Genomic DNA, 20,106 nt, shown 5'->3' on the forward strand with positions numbered 1-20,106 from the left:
CTATAGGAATATAACTTTCCTGCACGAAGGCCAAAGAACCCGTTTTTACAAAATATCTTCCCTCGCCTTGGAGCTCTTTCTACTCCAGGCTTGGGTACACTTCCTGAGATTTTGTGATAAAGGAACAAATATGATGACAGTCTATCAACATGATTCACAGCACTACTTGTGGGAAATTTGGTCATAATTGGCAATAACAGTCTCACAGCATTTCCTACCTCATTGGCCTTTCAATTGTGATTTTAAACAATCATATTCTTGAGCAATTAAGAATTCTGATGTGAAGCTCCAGTGCTTCTTTAGATCAGGAGATCTTAATTACTTGATCCAAGCAGGACTCATGGTGTCTATATAACAGGATATAAAATTCATAACATTATATAGACACATGCAAAGGTCCTTTTGCAATCACTTGGTAAAGGACTGTTTACCTATCATTCTGTAAACCACACCCAAATTCTTCCACAAAATATTTGGAAGAATGTATTGTTTACATAGATTTTATTATTGGTCCTCAGGTTGAATTCAGGGGCAAAACATTGTGAGGCTTCCTTTACCTTCTATACCAGATGCCCTTTTGTATCACTGATTTTTCACCTTAGGGTCTTGCTTTTCTGCCTGAGCCTTTTGACACACTAATTTTATTATTACATATCACAAATAGCAGAAAAGATAGGCACATATGACCAGATCCATGCTTTTATTGGCTAATATACTAAGTTCATGAAGCTTTTGCACGGGATGGCCTACAAATACTACCTTTCTAATTTCAGCTTCCTCAGTAGCTAAGATTCCACACATGAGGGAGTGTAATTGCTCATTATTAATTGCTGGTTTTAAATTAAAAGAAGGAAAGGGAACTTTTATCAATTCAATGAGCAGCAAGTCCCTTAAATTTTGAGCTCAAGCAAAAGTGTTGGCCAAATGATAATAACAAAAATAATAAAATCAAAAATAAAATGTCATCATCAGGGTTACTTTGAATGAATGTGGTATGTTGGTTCATGCCTTTCAATTACAGCTATATGAGAGGCCTAGGTAGAAGGGCCTTCAGTCCATGAACCATCCATTATCAGAAAGCATCCAGTGTGTCAAAATGGGAGAATGAGCTATATCCAAATGGCCGGTGTGTGTGTAGGGTGGTGGGGGGTACAAGTAGAAATGCCAAGGGCCTCCTAATTCCCGTATATTTTTCTTTACTAGGCCTCAGTAGATAAGCAGAAGGGTGAACAGTGTGAGGGAAGGGGTTAAGCTAGCAACCTAGCTAAATGTGGAAATGTGAAGTCCACTGTCCTTATCTTGTAAATGGAACTCTGGCCAGGATTTAAGGATTCTCTTTGAAAAATTAAAATAAATACTGAAATTGTTGAAGGCACAGGAACCCTGAGGTGCAGCACTGAATGAAACCTCTTATTAACAGAGAGAGATTTCTCCAGAACAGCCCACAGGGCTCATGCTTTCATTCCTAGCTTTTATGGAATCCAAGATGAGAGAATCTCCTTTGAATCCAGCTCTGGCTGGCTTCAACTGAGTGCTGAGTTGAAGACCTCATATTGGCAAAAAAACATTCTTCATGAAAGTGTGAAAGTAGAGCCCTTCATGTAACCAAACAGCTCTGGACATATCTAGAATAACTGGCTTGTATAGGATCTGGAGACTTGGTCTTGGTTTACTAATAAAGCACTGTCTGATGTTAACAGACATTTTTTCTAAATGCCTCCAGGATATCTTTAATTAAATAATTATATAGTGGCATCTATCTTGGCTCTAGAAATTCTAAATTTAGGTCAACCTTTCTTTTTCTGTAAAAGAAGACAGTATATTTGTTGGAAGCCACACTTTGGAAGATGGAATACTGCAGTGTTTATTACACAGCCAGCAGTCTGCAACCGACCTGTTGTAACAAAGTCTTGCAGTCCACAAATTCACTTAGGCAGCTTGGAAACAGGACAGAAAGGAAAAAAAAAAGAATAAATAAACACCAAGAAACCAATCAGCACCAAGAGAGTGCTGACTTGGGACACTATGATGATCGGAGACAAGCCAGGAGACAGGACACAGGACAAGATCACAGAGATATACCATGGCATCTGGTGTCACTGCTGGTGCAGCCTAAATAGGGCCTAAGCAGGAGGCAGGTCCACAGGAAATTCCAGTCCCAGGCACTGGACTAACAGATTGAGTAACATATCAACCAAATTCTCACCCCTGCTTGCAGGGATCCAGCCACACCGATCAGTTGGGTGGCAAGTGATGGATGGGGGGGCATTTCCTTCCACCTGCATGAAGACAAGATGTCAGACCCCACCATCCACCATGTGGCCAATAGGGCACCAGCCACACCTGACCTCCTTACTTAATATTACTGAATTATTAAGTCAATTTATAAAATATTACAGCCTCCTTACCATTTTGTAAACAGTTCAAGAATTTCCTGTTTGTAAAAGCCAATTTTCTTGAGCCCCATGTCTGAAACAATTATTCTCACATTCACTAAAAATTAAACATTCTTTTTTTTTTTTTGTCCAGCCATGGGGCCTGAACTCTGGGCCTGAACGCTGTCCCTCAGCTCTTCAGCTCAAGTCTAGAGCCCTACCACTTGAGCCACAGCGCCACTTTCGGGTTTTTTCTTTTTTTGCTTATGTGGTGCTGAGGAATCGAAACCAGGGCCTCAGGCATGCAAGGCAAGCGCTCTACCACTGAGCCACCTTCCCAGCCCCTAAACATTCTTCTTTTGAATAGTTCATTTCTTCCTTCTTCCTCATTTTTTCCCTTCCTCTTTCCCTCTCTCACATCACTCCTTCCTTTCTTCCTTCCTTTCTTCCTTCTTTCCATCGTTCCTTCCTTCCTTCCTCTTAGGGCCTAGAAGTGATGCTATAACTCAAGTGGCAGATGGTTTTATTTTTTTGTTAACTTCAATTTTTGTGAGAGGTTGATCAATATCTTTGTGTGCTTGATTATTTCCCCTAATGTCCTATCCACTTTGGCCCTCTATGAGATAACACAGGTGCGACACATCATCCACACTGGTGTTTTGTAATAGCTTGCTCAGCAGAACAACTAAATAGACTAAGAGTGAATCAATCACAAGTTGCTCATCACCAGTGATTAAAGAAAAGAGCAAACACTGAAGACACTTTGGGGTTCTCCCCCAAGGCACAATGCAGATTCTAGTCTTTATTAATCCATCATATTTTTAAATATATATTTTATTGTAAACATACTGTACAGATTGGTTATACCATTATGAGTTAGGTCATGAATACATTTCCTTTTGAGCATTGTTAACCCTCTGAGAAAGATTTTACTACTATATATGTACTGCAATAAGAACTAATATCTTCCTTTAGATCTTCCATTCAAAAACTGAACTGGAATAAGTAAGTCATTTGTACTATAACGCATGGATCACACATACAGAAGGAGACTTAAGGGAACAGTAGAAATATGGTTGTTCTCATGTTCTTGCCACCAATCCTAACACTATTTACTCATCTATTGTTCCCATAAGCATGTTGGAGATGACCTGAATCCAGTCCCAAAGGGCTAGAACTCATATTTCTAAGAAGAATTCATCAAATTACCTTGACACACCATTCCTTAGTATAAAAGACACAAGTGCATTATTTCAATCTCTTAATTACTTGTTGAGACTGGTTGTATCTACATGCTTTGGATAATATTGAAGGACACCATACCCACTCAACATAATGACAAGTATTGGCTCAAAGAGAGCTGAAGAGTGAAGAATGGTTTCCCATCACCTTAGCTTACCTCTGCCATGAAGGATTTCTCTGTATAATTTACAGAGGTTTTCTAACAAAGATTTTCCTACATTGGGTTTCTTTCCTGGTTAAATATTTTAATAATTGCTGAAGGTTGGCTTCTGGTTGAAAGACTTCCTCTCATGTTTATATTGAGAGAAATTCTGTCATGTGGCCAGGTCTCTGATACCTGTACAGATGTGACTTCTGGCAAAATGTTTTCTGTACTCATAGTTTCTCTCCTGTGTATGATCTCACATATGCTGAGGACTCAGTTCTGATTGAAAGTCATTTCACATATGTTCTATTCACTACTTTCTTTTCTCCTATGTGAGTCAGTTCTCTGATGAACACTGAGGTATTCCTTTCAGGTCAAAGACCTTCCACATTTGTAATATTCTTAAGATTACTCCGCTGTGTCTGTCCTATGAACTTGGATCTATGAATACTTAGTAAAGGACTTTCCACATTTGATATATTTGTATTTTCTCGCCTGTGTCAGTTCTGTGATGCAAACTGAGTTAGGACTTTTTCTTGAAAACCTTTCCATTTATTTTTCCTACATAGGATTTCTCTCCTCTTTGTGTGTGAGGGTGTGTGTGTGTCTGTGTGTCTGTGTTTTGTGTGTTCTGTGATGAACCCTGAGCTGTGTCTTGTAGTTGGAGGACTCCACATCTGCTATATCATAAGGTCTCTATCCTGTATTGGTTCTGTATTGCAATTTCAATTTTCTTACAGATCAAAGACTTTCCCCATTTGGTACAATCCTAAGTTATTTCATTTGTGTGAATCAACTTATGTATGTTAAGCTGTGACCTCCAGGTCTTTCCACACTGGTTGCATTCATAAGGTTTCTCTCCTTGTGTTCTGTGATGGATATTAAGGTTTCCCTTCCAGGTGAAAGAATTTCCATGCCTGCTACATACATAACATTTCTCTCTGGTGGGTTTTTTCTGATGGACAGAAAGGTTTATGTTCTGGGTAAAAGACTTTCCACATAGCTGACATTCATAAAATTTCTCTCCAGTGTTTGCTCTCTGGTGGACAGTAAGGTGTAGCTTCTGGCTGAAAATCTTTCCACACATATGGCATTCATAAGGTTTCTTTCATGTGTATTTTCTTATGGACAGTGAAGTTTTACTTCCAGGTGAAAGCCTTTCCACACGTGTTACATTCATAAGGTTTCTCTCCTGTGTGTGTGTTCTCTGGTGGCGAATAAGCTTTGATTTCTGGGTGAAACACTTTCCACACAGGTTACATTCATAAGGTCTCTCTCCTGTGTGTGCTCTCTGGTGGACAGTAAGGTTTTCCTTTCGGGTGAAAGACTTTCCACACACATTACATTCATGAAGTTTCTCTCCTGTGTGTATTCTCTGGTGGCTAGTAAGATATGCCTTGCAGGTGAAAGACTTTCCACAAATGTTACATTCAAAAGGATACTCTTTTGTGTGTGTTCTCTGGTGAACAGTAAGCTTTGATTTCTGGATGAAAGACTTTCCACACGCATTACATTCATAAGGTTTCTTTCCTGTGTGTGTTATCTGATGGGCAGTGAGGGTTGACATCCAGGTAAAGGACTTTTCACACAAGTTACATTCATAAATTTTCTCTCCTGTGTGTGTTCTCTGATGGGTAGTAAGATATTCCTTGTGGGTGAAAGACCTTCCGCAAATGTTACATTCAAAAGTTTTCTCTTTTGTGTGTGTTCTCTGGTGCCTAGTAAGCTTTGATTTCTGGGTGAAACACTTTCCACACAGGTTACATTCATAAGGTCTCTCTCCAGTGTGTGTTCTCTGGTGGACAGTAAGCTTTGATTTCTTGGTGAAAGACTTTCCACACATGTTACATTCATAAGGTTTCTCTCTAGTATGTGTTCTCAGGTGGACAGTAAGGTACGCCATCTTGGCGAAAGACTTTCCACACATGTTACATTCATAAGGTTTTTCTCCTTTGTGTGTTCTCTGGTGGCTAGTAAGATATGCCTTGCAGGAGAAAGACATTCCACAAATGTTACATTCAAAAGGTTTCCCTTTTGTGTGTATTCTTAGGTGAACAGTAAGCTTTGATTTCTGGATGAAAGACTTTCCACACACGTTACATTCAAAAGGTTTCTTTCCTGTGTGTGTTATCTTATGGACAGTGAGAGTTGACTTCCAGGAGAAGGACTTTCCACACAAGTTACATTCATAAATTTTCTCTCCTGTGTGTGTTCTCTGGTGTCTATTAAGATATGCCTTGCAGGTGAAAGATTTTCCACAAATGTTGCATTTAAAAGGTTTCTCTTTTGTGTGTGTTCTCTGGTGGACAGTAAGCTTTGATTTCTGGGTGAAAGACTTTTGACACATGTTACATTCATAAGGTTTCTCTCTTGTGTGTGTTCTCTGAGGGAGAATAAGGTGTGTCGTCTCGGTGATAGACCTTTCACACTGTTTATATTCTTCAACTACAGAAGACACATGAGGTCTATATGCAGCACATATTGTACCACGTTCACTGAAAGCATCCATGTTCTGACACCCAGTGAGCTTTTCTGTCCTCATCCCTAAGGAGTTCCCATTATTCTTAATCAGTTGTGACTTCTGTTTTGAGCTCAAATGAAAACTTCTTATAAGTCTCACTTTTTCCTCCCCTGGGTTACTATTCATGACTGCTACTTCAGAGAGATATTTATTGTGACTTTTCTGACAGGTGCTAATCACATCCTCCATTACTGGGACATCTAAAATGAATAATAGAAAAATAGACAAAAACATAAATGAGACCCACAAATTCCTTTCTATAACGATATTTCCTCACATTCTGTTACTAGATTTTCAAATATCAAAGCATTGCTTTATGCAGAATATATACTTTTCTCTGCAATGTAGTAATTAAGAAAGTAGTACTGACATTTTACAATGCAAAATAATGTTTTCCTGTATTTCAGATTATTATATGTTTCTCCAGGAAATATTTCCTGAAATTATTCATCTCCATACTCTTAATGCTTCCATTCTGAATCGCCCTCTATGCCCAGCACCACTGATAAGAAATTGTCCCCATCAGAGGATAGCAGCCCTACCATACTGCTATTTTCCTCCTACCTGCATAATACTAGTTTAAAAGAAAATGAGATCTCCTTTCTACATTTCTTATTGTCTTTTTCTCTTTATGAATGACTTCTCTACAGAAAAAGAGAATTGCTAACATTAACTACACTGGCACACCAAATTCAGTTTGTCTCCACTTGAATTCTGGATTGAAAATTCCTTGAGACAAAGGATCACATAGTTCTCTGCCACACATGACTCAGGGGCACTAGCAATACTATTGCTCTGTACTGCTCAAGATAAACACACCCACTGGGCTCTGGATCCATCATCACAATTCAAGATGCTTTAACTCACCTGTAAAATTCTTGTCTGAGGTTTCTCTTATCCATGGTTCTGCACCTTGCTCCAGCTTCACAATCAATTCAGGTTTAGGACCACAGTGCCCTGTGAATAAGAAATAGTGGAGAATAATTGCTCTTGCTGGGTCATCATTAATGTAAGGTCGCAGACATCCTGTTCATAAGGTTGTTCCTAAATCTGGTTTCTCAATTGTTTTTGTGGGGGGCGGTCGAGTTGTGGGGCCTGAACTCTGGGCCTTAGAGCTGTCTTTCAGCTCTTAAGTACAAGGCTAGCACTCTATCACTTGAGCCACAATGCCAATTCCAGCTTTTTTCCCCTGCTTATGTGGTGCTGAGATATCGAACACAGGGCCTCAAGCATGCAAGGCAATTGCTCTATCCCTGAGCCATCTTCCCAGCCCATGGTTTCTCTATTCTTAATAACTCCTTGGTGGCGTTTCCCCCAGCTTTGAGTTTATTGTGTCCATTGTGTGGCTTGAACTCAGCTCTTTTGCTCAAAGCTAGCATTCTACTAGTTTGAGTCTTGGCTACATTTCTAGTTTTTGAAGGTTAATTGGAGATAAGAGTTTCATGGTCATTTGTCCACATTTGCTGGCTTCAAACCAAAATCTTCAGATTTCAGCCTCCAGAGTATCTAGAATTCCAATCTTGATGTACTAAACTCTGTGTCAAGTTTGGCTTACAAATACACACTTTCACCTACTGATTTCCAGACCATACTGTCAGTAGTAATGTATATTCTATCTAGACTGTAGATCCACCTATAATAATTACCCCAAGTCTGGGAAGTCAGTCTCCTCTTATTGGATCATAGTTTAGAACTTTTGTCCAACTACTGATTAGAAATCTTAAAGATTGAGAATAAAATTAGCTCTTGAGTTACATATAATGAAGTTGAAGTTTCCCTTACAAAGAAATGATACTTCCCATGGACTGGAATCTTTTTTTTTTTTTTTTTTTAGAAAATGTTATGGTCCAAAGGCTTACAACTGTAACACTTCATTGACGAGGTGAGATCAGAACAGGCAGGCTTCAAACCAACCTGGGCATGGAAACCCAGAATATACCCTAAAACAAAAGCCAAAATGGAGTTGTGGTTCATGCAGTAGTGCGAAAGGCAAACAACACCAAGCTCCCAGACCTGAATTTGGCTGGCTTGTATACTAGCAGTTTTTTAGCTGGGAATGGACTGGAATCTTATACCTAGATAACATAAACAGTCAAATGTCTACTAAAATAAAAGCACTTGATCTTCCAAGAAAAAGTGACCTTTGCTCACCCAAGGCCATTAGGTTGCTATAGGTCTCCAGCATCACATCTCTGTGAAGGGTCCGCTGACTAGTATCCAGATCCTGCCACTCCTTCCAGGTGAAGTACACAGCCACATCATCAAATGACATCAGCTTCTGTAATGGCACATTTCCATCAAGAAATTAGACCTAGGTCATGAGAATTCCAATCTGGAATTTCATTATGCTGCAGGAATGCTTTTTTCTTACATAAAATGTTTGCATCTTGCTACAAAACTAAAAGTGGACCCCAGCCTATCACCATGAACCAACATCAACTCAAAATGGATTAAAGACCTCAACATTAAACCTGAATCTCTGAAACTACTGTAGGACAGAGTAGGAGAAACACTTGAACTAATATGCACAGGAAGGAACTTCCTGAACAGAGTCCAAAGGTCACAACAAGTTGGAGATAGACCCGACAGATGGGACTACCTTAAAATAAAAAGCTTCTGCACAGCTAAATCTATCGCAACCAAGCTAGAAAGACAACCAACTAATAGGGAAAAAGTATTTACCAGCAATATATCAGACAAGGGGTTAACATCCTGTATGTACAGGGAACTCAAGAAACTAATCCCTCCCAAACCTAAAAATCCAATTACTAAATGGGCAAGGGAACTAAAGAGGGACTTCTCAAATGAAGAAATAAAAATGGCAAAGAAACACATGAGGAAATGTTCATCATCCCTGGTGGTGAAGGAATTGCAAATAAAGACAACCCTGAGATACCACCTTACCCCAGTCAGAATGTCCCACATCCACAAATCAGCCAACGACAAATGCTGGAGGGGATGTGGAGAAAGAGGAACCCTATTACACTGCTGGTGGGAATGTACACTTACACAGTCAATTTGGAAAGCAGTCTGGAGGGTCCTTAGAAATCTAAAGATTGACCTCCCTTACTACCCAGTCATACCACTTCTAGGCATCTACCCTGAACAACAGGAACCAATATACAAGGACACGTGCACCTCCATTGTTTATTGTAGCACTGTTCACAATACCTAGGATATAGAAACACCCAGATGCCCCACCACAGATGAATGGATCCAAAAATTGTGGTATCTATACACAATGGAATATTATGCAGCCATTAGAAATGACAAAATAGTGGCACTTGCAGGGAAATGGATGGAGCTAGAAGGAATCATGTTGAGTGAGGTAAGCCAAGAGCAAAGAGACAAACGGTACATGGTCTCCCTGATAAGTGGATGCTAAATCCAAAATGTTAGGTGATACAACAAAACTAACAGGACTTAAGAAACAAAGAACTCCTACTCAACTGATCGAACCACTACTAAATATCCCCATGCTGCTGATCACATGTATTGTGTATAGCATGTGAACACCATTATATGTTATAGACTGTGATAGACAATTTGCTCCAGGAAAGTTAGAATGAACTTGTGACTTTAAATGAGCATCATTATTCCACAATATTGTGAAATTCCGGAAATTATGTAATCACTTAATCACAATAAAAAAAAAAAAAGAACCTCGGGGAAGGTACGAAGGGAGGGAATGCTATGGGGAAAACAATGGAGGGGGTAACAATGTTCAAGAGGAAATGTACTCATTACCTCACTCATGTAACTGTAACCCTCTGTATAGTATCATTACAATAAAAAAAGAAAAGGGAAAAAATGTTTGCAGCTTGCTGTGTTATCTATTCACTGGGAAAATTAAATAGCAAATTAGAAATATTTGACAATATATTAACCTGGTCATTAAAACACAGAGATTGGCAGGGCACTGGTGGCTTTTCCTCCTAGTTATTCAGGAGGCTGAGGTCTGAGGATCTAGGTTCAAGGCTAGCCCTGGCAGGAAAGTCCATGAGACACTTATCTCCAATAAAACACCAGAAAGGTGAAAGTAGTACTACTGTGACTGAAGTGGTAGAGCACTCACATTGACCTGAAGAGCTGAAGGACAACAACCAGGCCCAGAATTCAAGCCCTATGACCAATAAAAATTACAGTTTCCCTAATGTATGAAAACACATTTCTGCTGCTAACAACAGAGACAAGATAAAAACTCTAAGGAGACAATAATGTGGCATGACAACAATAAGTCTAAGGAGGTGTCTGAAAAATTATATTATTTTTGATAAATTTTATTACATATCAGGGTAAAATGAATTAAACAAATATTTTTTCTGCATTTACATATAGTGTTTCACCATAAATCCTATTTAGATTTTCTATTAACACATACTCTCATAAGCAAGCAGAACACATTCAGGATATGATATGGAGTACAGAACATAGGACATTACTAGACCTATGAGAAGCAGTGTCCACCTGAATATTAAAAAATACTAACATTACTCCAGAAAGTAGCTAATGATTTACTTGGTCCATATAAGATTTGTTTGAGTTCACACATTAAAATATCCTAGGTTCACCACGTTTGGTTTAAATACTAAATATTGAGAAGTGGTCACAGATACCCTGATATTTCCATCCTACGTAAAAAAGAACTGCTACCATGAAGTTTTGCAAATTTTGCTTACATTCTACAATACAAAATATAGGCATAAGGGGAATAAAATATTCTTTTCATTTTAATAGGCTTCATGGAAGGTGGAGGAAAATGTATAGAAGCTCAAGGAACACTCAATATGACAAAAATGATGAATATGAACAAATGCTCAAATGTGTCACATATTCCTAAGTCATTTCTCCAGTAGATTTTTCAGGATATATTTCCACTTGTGTTAGTTAATAGCAAAATTCCTCAGAGATCCAAATCAATTCCTGAGCAAACATCTGTGAGATTTTGCAAGAAGTGATATTTCTAATGAAGAACACCTTGTCACTGTATATTTTTTTTTATCAGAACCAGTTCCTCTCATATACTGGCAGTGAATTAACATATTCAAAAGTAGTAGGAAGGAAAAACTAAACAGAATACCACATCAAATGAAGTTAGACCAAAGATAACAGAATCAGGAGAAAACTGGGGGAAGGAAATACTTTTCTGTAGGGAACTCTGAAGTTGAGCTGAAGGGGGAAAAAGTTTCAGAGGTTGGAATTCCAACCTGACTGAAATGAGAACACTGAGAGCTGGATGCAGAAGGGTTAAAAGAGAATTCTGTATCGGGTTAAGAGACTGGAGGGCAGGCCTTTTCCTTACTGTTGGAAAGATAGAAAGATAGCATCTGAAACTGAGCTGCTGTTCACCTTCAAGGCTAGGTAAGGTGAACTTCATGTCTGCATTTTCTCTGGGAGCCAGTCTTCTTTCTCAGGAGAATAAGGAAACATGTTTTCCTCACAACCTGTTGTGGCTCTGACTGTACTATTAATATAGATACTTCATTTTTGCATGTTATCAATGATCATCTTCCCTGTGTGCACTCAAGCAACTATGCTTGCTTGCTTACACCAAGGGAACAAGTGCCAGAGAACCTTTGGAACCCTGGTTTTCCCTAACTCTATCTGTTTCTGTTTTTGTGATTTTCCAATTTTGTTTCTGGAAGTCTGTAGAACTCTCTAGGGAAGAATTTTCCTATACAATGGGTAAGAAAAATGTCAAACCTAAGAGCCATGTCAGCAAAGTAAAACTGATCACTAAGAAAAAGTAGTTCCCAGATAGATCATTTGAAGAAAAGAAACAACTGAGACACGTATGGAGGAAAGAGGGAATGAGAAAAGTATGAAAAAATGATAGAAAAATAGACACAAAGAGAAAAACAAAAATAACCAACATTAGTGAATAGAAAATCAAAAACAGAGAGAGAAAATAGAGGAAAGAAATTTTGTGAGGATACTTTAGAAAACAAACAGGAATTTGTAGGAAGACCATAAAGTTTAGCAACAAATATAGCCTAAGTTTCAAGTAAGGCCAAGACCATGAAGTCGTCCAAGTACTATATATGGAGAGTAATTTAAGTACATATAGGTTAATCATTTCTTAAGAACACAGGAATGTGTGTGTGTGTCCATAACTCTATTTCAGCAATTCCAGGAAAATTTCACTGAAATAGTTTAATGTTACTCATGAGGATGTGATCTGTTTAAAAGCTATCCTTCACCTTCCATGAGAAGTAACCTGCTCGGTGTCATTACATCACGTAATAGATTTGATTACATTTTATGACAAGATGAAACCTAGACATTCTGAAGCCAATCTGCATTCAACTTAGAAAGAATATAACCATTTAATCTGCTAAACCTACAAGCAATCTTAATCTGATAATCTATAAGAATATGAATATGTTCCTGAGGCTGGAGCTGTGTGGTTGGAATTGTTTTAAATTCTTGAACATCTTTAGTTCATATAATGTAATAAAACCAAATGAGAAATGAAAAAACAACTCACCAGAGATCCATTCATTCTGTCTTTCTGCTGTTAATGAGCGGAAGATTCTGGAAGCATGGCTGGGATGCAAGAAAAATGAATCTGTGAGACTTTCGGCCCAGAATTTCCTCTTGCAACATAATACATGGGCTGGAAAACGGCAAAGTCTTCTTATAAGAGAAGAATCTTTAATGTCTCAGGCAGAGCATTAAAGTCTCCAATCAATACAAATCCAGTCCATTTCCTGGTAGATAGATATTATTAAACCAACTAATTTCTATGTTTATGTACATACTACATTTATAAAACTGAATGTTCCTACAAAAATATTGAATAACTGAAAGCAAAAACATATCACATTTCCACTAAAAGTAATTATACTGAATATACTTGAATATACTTGAATATACTTGAATAACTGAAAGCAAAAACATATCACATTTCCACTAAAAGTAATTATACTGAATATACTTCAGGATGTATGAACTGCTTTTTATAATGCAAAAGTATCCTAGGAATCCATTGGAATTTGTTTTCTACCTGATTCATTTACATATTTGAACTTCATGGGAAGCATGTATGATGTAACTCAGTAGTTACAGAGGAAACTATGTACAGAATATATTTCTTGTGCTATACTATTTCAATAATGGTTGTCAAATGGCACATTTCACTGTATCCATTGCAAACATATGCAATGATTTGCAATTTGCCTTTTAACATGCTTTGGCCAAAGGAACATGAGTAAAGATGAGGTAAACCCAGGTTTGAGAAGTCCCTAATGTTCATTTCCCTAAAGAGTCATGGGAAGATCCTTGGCCATCCTAATGATACAACATAAAATACTCCATATAGGAGTGACACACCTGAAGATAAGCATCACCTACAAAGCATACAACCTTGAGTAAGACATATTACCTCAAGTTTTCTTCTGTGATTTTTCATTTAAGGCCAACTGTCCCCGACCAACACTTTCTGAACTAGGAGGCACAGCCAACACATTAGACCTAGCATTAACAAATCCATAGATGGGACATTTAAGATAAGTTTCAATGAAAACATACTAAAAATTATAGTGGTAACTCAGGCTGAATAAATTAGCAAGAAGAGGATTAGGGATTACTACATGAATAGATATTTTCAGTCATAACAATTACCCCACCTTGGAAGGGGGGAGGCTGGGAAGGGAGGTGAAGGGTAAACAAAGGAGGAGGCTGCAATGCTTGGTAAAAAATGTATGCATTATCCTGCCCATGTAATTGTAGCCCCTCTGTACAGTATGTTCTCAAATAAAATAAAATAATATTAAAAAAAACAAAAAAAACCATTACCCCACCTTCCCAAACCACAGCCTCAGGTATCCTCTGATAACTAGCCTCTGGGTTATTCCTCAAGCCAGCTCATCACGACTCCTAGAAATTAGCTTAAATCTTGCAACAACACAAAGTGAGAGTGGTGTAGGAAAGAGTACCACGTGAATCTGGTGCTCAGGGAAGTAGCAACAATTTTTGCATAAGGCAAGGGAAGATAGCAGCATCTTCCCCTTCCTGTGCTTTTCTGCTTCTTCCCTTTTGGGCTTCTCAGAATTGAAAAGGTCAGTCCATTTAGGATGGAGATTCTTATTCATAGGGTGCTCTGCTTCAAACATTGCTAGGCTTCATTCCTAAAAATACAGGACCAGCACTCACTACTCCAATATCCCATGTACAACTGTCTCTAGAAACAGGATGGTGAACAAACATCTGTGAACTCAAGCCAGGAGATTAAAAGCTCAAGCCAAAAAGATTAAAATATCTCTAGGAGAAACAACACAGAAGCCACAAATACAACTTCAATGTAAGAGGACTCAAGGCAGGCATACACCTCACAATTTCACCAGAATTCTTCCTGTACTCCTCTTCCACGTGGGCAAAGCAAATAAAATCACATGTGTTAATAGAAGAATCCCTTGGTCTTGGAGTACAAATGGACAGCTCTTGGGTTCTCCTCATCTGCAGAATCACCCAGCTTGCTCTCAGATATTTGGGAGCCAGGTTCTTGCAGCTCAGAGCCCAGAAGCTAATGGCAGCACCAACTCCTGAACCTCAAGCAAATTATCAACCCCAGACTGGAGAAAAGCGTGGAGGGGAAAGTGGGTGCTTTGGCTCAAGTGTAAAACTCTCCTCTTGAGCTGACGAGCTCAGGAACGTTGCTTGCAGGCCCAGAGTTCAAGCCCCACCAATGAACGAAAAAAAAAAAAAAAACAAAACCAGAAAAAGAAACCTGTGGAGGATAGACTCCAGCAGCAATCCCACAGTTCCTACCTGACATCAGTTCCAAAGCTTGAGATTCCTTCAAGTTACTGCTCCCAAGCCCCCCTGCGCAGAGCTGGGCCCCTGACTCCTGGCTCCCACCTATGGAAGGCCGAACTTTACTTCAGGGCACTTCCAGCAGCAAGGCAAATGGAAGGAATCCAGAACGGGCTGACTCAAAATGCCCAAGGGGGCGGGGAGACGCATGCCCAAAAGGATCTCTGCGCCACTTCCGCCCTACAAAAACAAAAACAACTCAGGACTTTCAAACCAAAAGCCCTCCACGGAGACTACAATTCCCATAATGCTCGGCGCCACCTTGCTTCACCTCTGGTCAGAAGAGTGCTTGGTTGCATTGGGACTTTTCTCTCCCTGCTGTGGGAGCTAAGGTGAGTTTCTTCTTCAAAACCACTGTTTCCTTTGTGAAATATTGTAAGACCAACCAGAAAATGGATAGATATGGGGAGAATTGGATGCATTGACTTTTTGGTACTTAGTTCTAATAATGAAATTGAGGTTATGAGACTGTGTTTCTCATTCCTTTCTTTTTGTTGTATGCCTGTGTTCTGCGGAGTGTAAATTATATCTCTGTTCTGCTTTACATTGTTTAATACCTCCCCTCTCATCTTACAAACGTACTCATAGACACTGAACTTCTAAAGGGTCATTCTCCATTAGTGCAATGTACACACTGGCATAGAATAAGAAGATGGTTATGTGGATATGCATCATAATCCTTGTGTTGATTTAGATTTTGCAAAATCAAACAATTAATTTTCCAGAAAATCCCCAATTCTATCTATTAAATGAAAATGAGTTTTTGGCTGTTTCTGAATTTTGCTTTTCATTTAAGGGTTTTATGTTTTTTTCTTTTTCTGTTGGTCCTGAGGCTTCAACTCCGAGCTTGGTCACTGTCTGTGAGCATTTGCTGTGCTCTACTTGGATTTCCTTTCATAATTTCTTCAGGTAACTAGTGAAAAGTTTCCTCACAGGGATTCTTAAGAGCATGGCACATTTCCTTGATTTTCCTACAAAGAGTGTGGTTTGGGGGTTAGAATGAATGCAGATGAGTAGAAGAGTGAAGTTTAGGCTAGGCTATGTTGATGTGAATCTTAATCATTTACAAACCAGTCTGCTTTTGTCTTCTCATTTTGCATGTCAAAATCTCTTTAGAATTCTTACCTCTTCTCTGATCCTAAAACTTCCTCTCAGTAGCTTTAGGCTACATATCTAGGGGACCTCAGACTTGTCTTCTCAGATCTTATCCATTAAGCTGTGGAAGAAATCTTTGCCTTCTGCCACAGTCTGTACAGAGCACAAGCAAGATTTCTGTGGGCCAATGGGATAATAATTAAGGAGACAGAGAGATGGCTGATGGCACAATTCTGCTATATTTCTCAAATGCTTGTGTAATATTGGTCTAAGCCCACTGTGCCAAAAAGTGCAAACAGCACACACCTTTCCTCATTCTACTTCAATATATCTTTTCCACCAAAGCCTCCCTTCACTTAAAGCCCCAGGCCAAAGAGCTAGAACACACACTTCCTCAAACCAAGAAAGGGCAAGGACTTGCAAGCCTGAAGGTGGGAGTCAATGGCCCTGAAGCCTTTGCTCACAGTTTGCCTGCTCCTGGCAGGCACCCCAGGGTCTGCAACAGTCTCCCTCTCTCATAATCAGAGATCCTATACTTGTCTCTTCAATATTTATTGTGATTTTTGGTGATCCTTTACATACAATATAATTGAGATGGTTTGGATTGGAAAGTTTCATGCCTGGTTTTAGGTCTCCAGTGTATAGGTTTTCTATATCTCCTTTTTGGACCTGAATTATTCCTCATGAAAATGGAAATCAAAGGGCATATTTGGATTTATAGACTTCAACTTAAAAGCACCTCTAATAATATAAAGAAAAATTAATTTCATTCAAAAAAAAGTAAATTCCTGAGGGGCAAGGAGAAAAGGATCAGAAAGAATTGGAGTACTTCCAAGACTTCATGTGAAGTGTAGTTTTCATTGTTCAAGCCTGTATTTCTGATGCATTTACTTATATATTTTTATCCCTTTTTTTTTGGTCGTTCATGGCACTTGTACTCTGAACCTGGGAACCATCTCTGAGCTCAAGTGCTCTACCATGTGAGCCACAACACACTTCTGGATTTCTAGTGGTCACTGGAGATAAGTGTCTCACACATGTTGGTGGCCAGGCTGACTTTGAACTGGGATCCTCAGGTTTCAGCCTATTGAACAGCGAGGATTACAGACATAAGGAACCAGCACACAACTTGCATTTCTTGTGTTTTATGTCCCAACTCTGGGGCTTGAACTCAGTGCATGGACACTGTCACTGAACTTCTTTTGCTCAAGACTAGCATCCTACTACTTGAGCCACAATTCCACATTTTGTGTTCCTGTGTATGTGGTAGTAAAGACTTGAACCAGGGCTTCATGCATGCTACGTAAGCATACTACCACTGCTAGGGCCAGCCACAACACTAGCAGTGCTTCAGAAGAACAAGGGAATGATAATGGAAGAGACAGAGACCAGGCCAATGATGAATCTCTCTTTATTTCTGCAATACCCTTAGCTATAGACATTTTCTGTATCTGTCCAGTTCTTGCATCACATTGTTCTAGGACTCAATGTGGCAACAACTGCAGATCATATGCAGCCTTCCTCATTCTAGTTCAACCTTTGTCTGCCAAACTCCTACAGGTAAGGCCCCAGGCCCAGAAGCTAAAAGGAACACTCCCTCCTATGAAAAGGGCAAGTACTTACAGCCCTGAAGGTTGCAGTGGGTGGTTGTGGAACTTTTGTTTACACCTTGCCAGCTCCTGGCACCTCTGAGTCTGCAACAAGTCCTCCTTTTATTTGGTAAATTGAGCAAGTGTCTGTCAGCCTGAACCTGGAAAATGCAGCAAATCATACATCTCAGGAAGAATGGAAGAGAAAGGAATACCAAAACAAGAAACAGGAAAATGCCTAAGAAATGAAAACAGGAGTGCTATTTCCCAGGTTGAATCCCTGTAGATAATGGAGAACTGATGCAGATAAATCTGCAGGGTGTGCTACCTATAGGGTGGGTTGACCAATATCAGATTTCTGACCCTGACGCTGCATAATGTCTAAGCTTAATTTATCAAAGGAGGGCTGGGAAGGTGGCTCAGTGGTAGAACAATTGCCTTGCATGCATGAGGTCCTGAGTTCGATTCCTCAGCACCAAATAAGCAAAAAGAGAAAAGCTGGAAGTGGCGCTGTGGCTCAAGTGGTGGTAGCCCGCTAAACTTGAGGTGAAGAGCTGAAGGAAAGCGCCCAGGCCCAGAGTTCAGGCCCCATGACCAGATCAAAAAAAAATTTTCAAAGGGCCAGACTCCACAAATATGTCACTGGATATTGGCCCAAATCATATTTCCATCATATTTAAGAGGGATAACACAGATGTACTAACCATTAGCATTTCACATCATTTTTAACTGGGTCTTTAGCATGTCTACCTGATTATCAATATACATCTTTGCTGGTTCCAAATCATAAAACATATCACAATCTTTTTATCTAAGCCCACCTGAATCCCAGGGCACCAGAAACATATCAAGCCAAAGTACTAACATGTTGTGTTTTATATATGGTTTGGATAAGGTTCACAGCAGAAGCAGTAGCTCTAGCAAGAACAGTTAGGGTAGCAAAAATGCTGGCAACCAATATTCCCAAAAATCTGCAGCAGTGGCTAAGAGCCCTCTAAACCTCAATAGCAAACAGAGACCCAAACTTATTATACCATAATGGTTATATCAACTGAACAAGCAACATAAGTTAAGGTGATTGCATAGTAATCTCAGAGTATTTATGCAGTTAGTGAGAACACAATTGTTCCTGCTAGAGGCATCAAAAACCACCCCACCCTTGAAAACCATACCTAGGCCAACTACCAGCATGTATGGATACATAACACAACCTTGCACAGTAAATGATACAAAACCATGAAACAGGACAGGTCTCTGATACAGAGGTATGGGATAGAGAGGGGCATTAGTCCAAATGACCTCAGCAGCAGCCAGTTGCAGAAGTCAGGGTGAGCTTGCCGAAACAGGCTGACAAACATGGGGTGCAACAAGGTACCACTGATCACTGCTCACTCCTTGAACCCAGTTGTACAGTGCATATTGGGAGACTTCCACCACCACAACAGTAGACAAGATGTGAAATCCACAGGCTCTCCATAATCCACATGCCTTCCATGAGAGAGGATCATCACAACCTCAGGAATCTCCGGGCATAGTGGAACCCATGAGGGGTGCACCACATCTCCTGCAAAAGGAATTCTAGAAGTGTTATTCATGAGCTCCATGTTTTCCATTCATTCACCTTTTCGTCCAGAGGATGTCAGAGCCATAATCTATCCCTGAATACTGTACCATACTTGTACTTTCTAGTTCAGCATCTGGAACAGTCAATCATTGAGATGAATGAAGGAAGAGGATATAATATTTGTATAACAAATAATGAGACTTACTCTGTGAGCATTGAACAATTCAAAAATAATGTAGGAAGTAAATTCTATATCTATTAGTACAATGAACATAAAACTTAGAAATGAATGTTTGAAAAATGTACCCTTGAACAATGAAAACTATGTAACACAGCTAGTCTAGGAAGCACCCATTTATACCTGATCCTTATCTCCTTGCCTCTCAGAAACTTACTTTTTAGTTTTACAGAAAGGAAGAATTATTTTTCCTTCATATTTTATATGTGCTCCAAAGTTGATGTCTATATAGCCAAATGTGCCTCATGATCTCCATTTTCATGAGGAATAGATCAGGTCCACTAAAAGAGGCATGGAGAACCCACACACTGGAGGACTGAATATCAGGCATGAATATTTCCTACACAATCCTTCCCAATCATGATGTGTGGAAAGAATCATCAACAATCACAACAAATCCTTAAGAGAAAAGCTTAGGATGTCTGACATGAGGGAGGGAGGCAAAAGGTTTATTCCACAGTGTAATGGATACAGTTGAGAAAACAAGTCTGAGGACCCCTAGCTGGCAGAAACTTCTAGGATC

At 39.4% G+C, this 20,106-nt stretch overlaps 1 protein-coding gene across 1 annotated transcript in view; it reads right to left on the reverse strand.

Annotated features, from left to right (window-relative positions):
• Positions 1–2,974: 2,974 nt before the first annotated feature.
• The window catches only part of LOC138831371 (zinc finger protein 585A-like), a 386,491-nt gene continuing 369,359 nt past the window's right edge, over positions 2,975–20,106 (reverse strand). Inside the window, exons 5-7 of the mRNA XM_070028486.1 lie at positions 6,221–6,227; positions 5,275–5,572; positions 2,975–3,069 (exon numbers count right to left, since the gene is read on the reverse strand). Coding sequence (XP_069884587.1) covers positions 2,975–3,069; positions 5,275–5,572; positions 6,221–6,227 — 400 coding nt within the window. The remainder of the gene's footprint in view (positions 3,070–5,274; positions 5,573–6,220; positions 6,228–20,106) is intronic.

The sequence above is a fragment of the Dipodomys merriami genome, unplaced genomic scaffold (assembly GCF_024711535.1).
Source record: "Dipodomys merriami isolate MVZ:Mamm:240054 unplaced genomic scaffold, mDipMer1.0.p SCAF_194, whole genome shotgun sequence".
NCBI lineage: Eukaryota > Metazoa > Chordata > Mammalia > Rodentia > Heteromyidae > Dipodomys > Dipodomys merriami.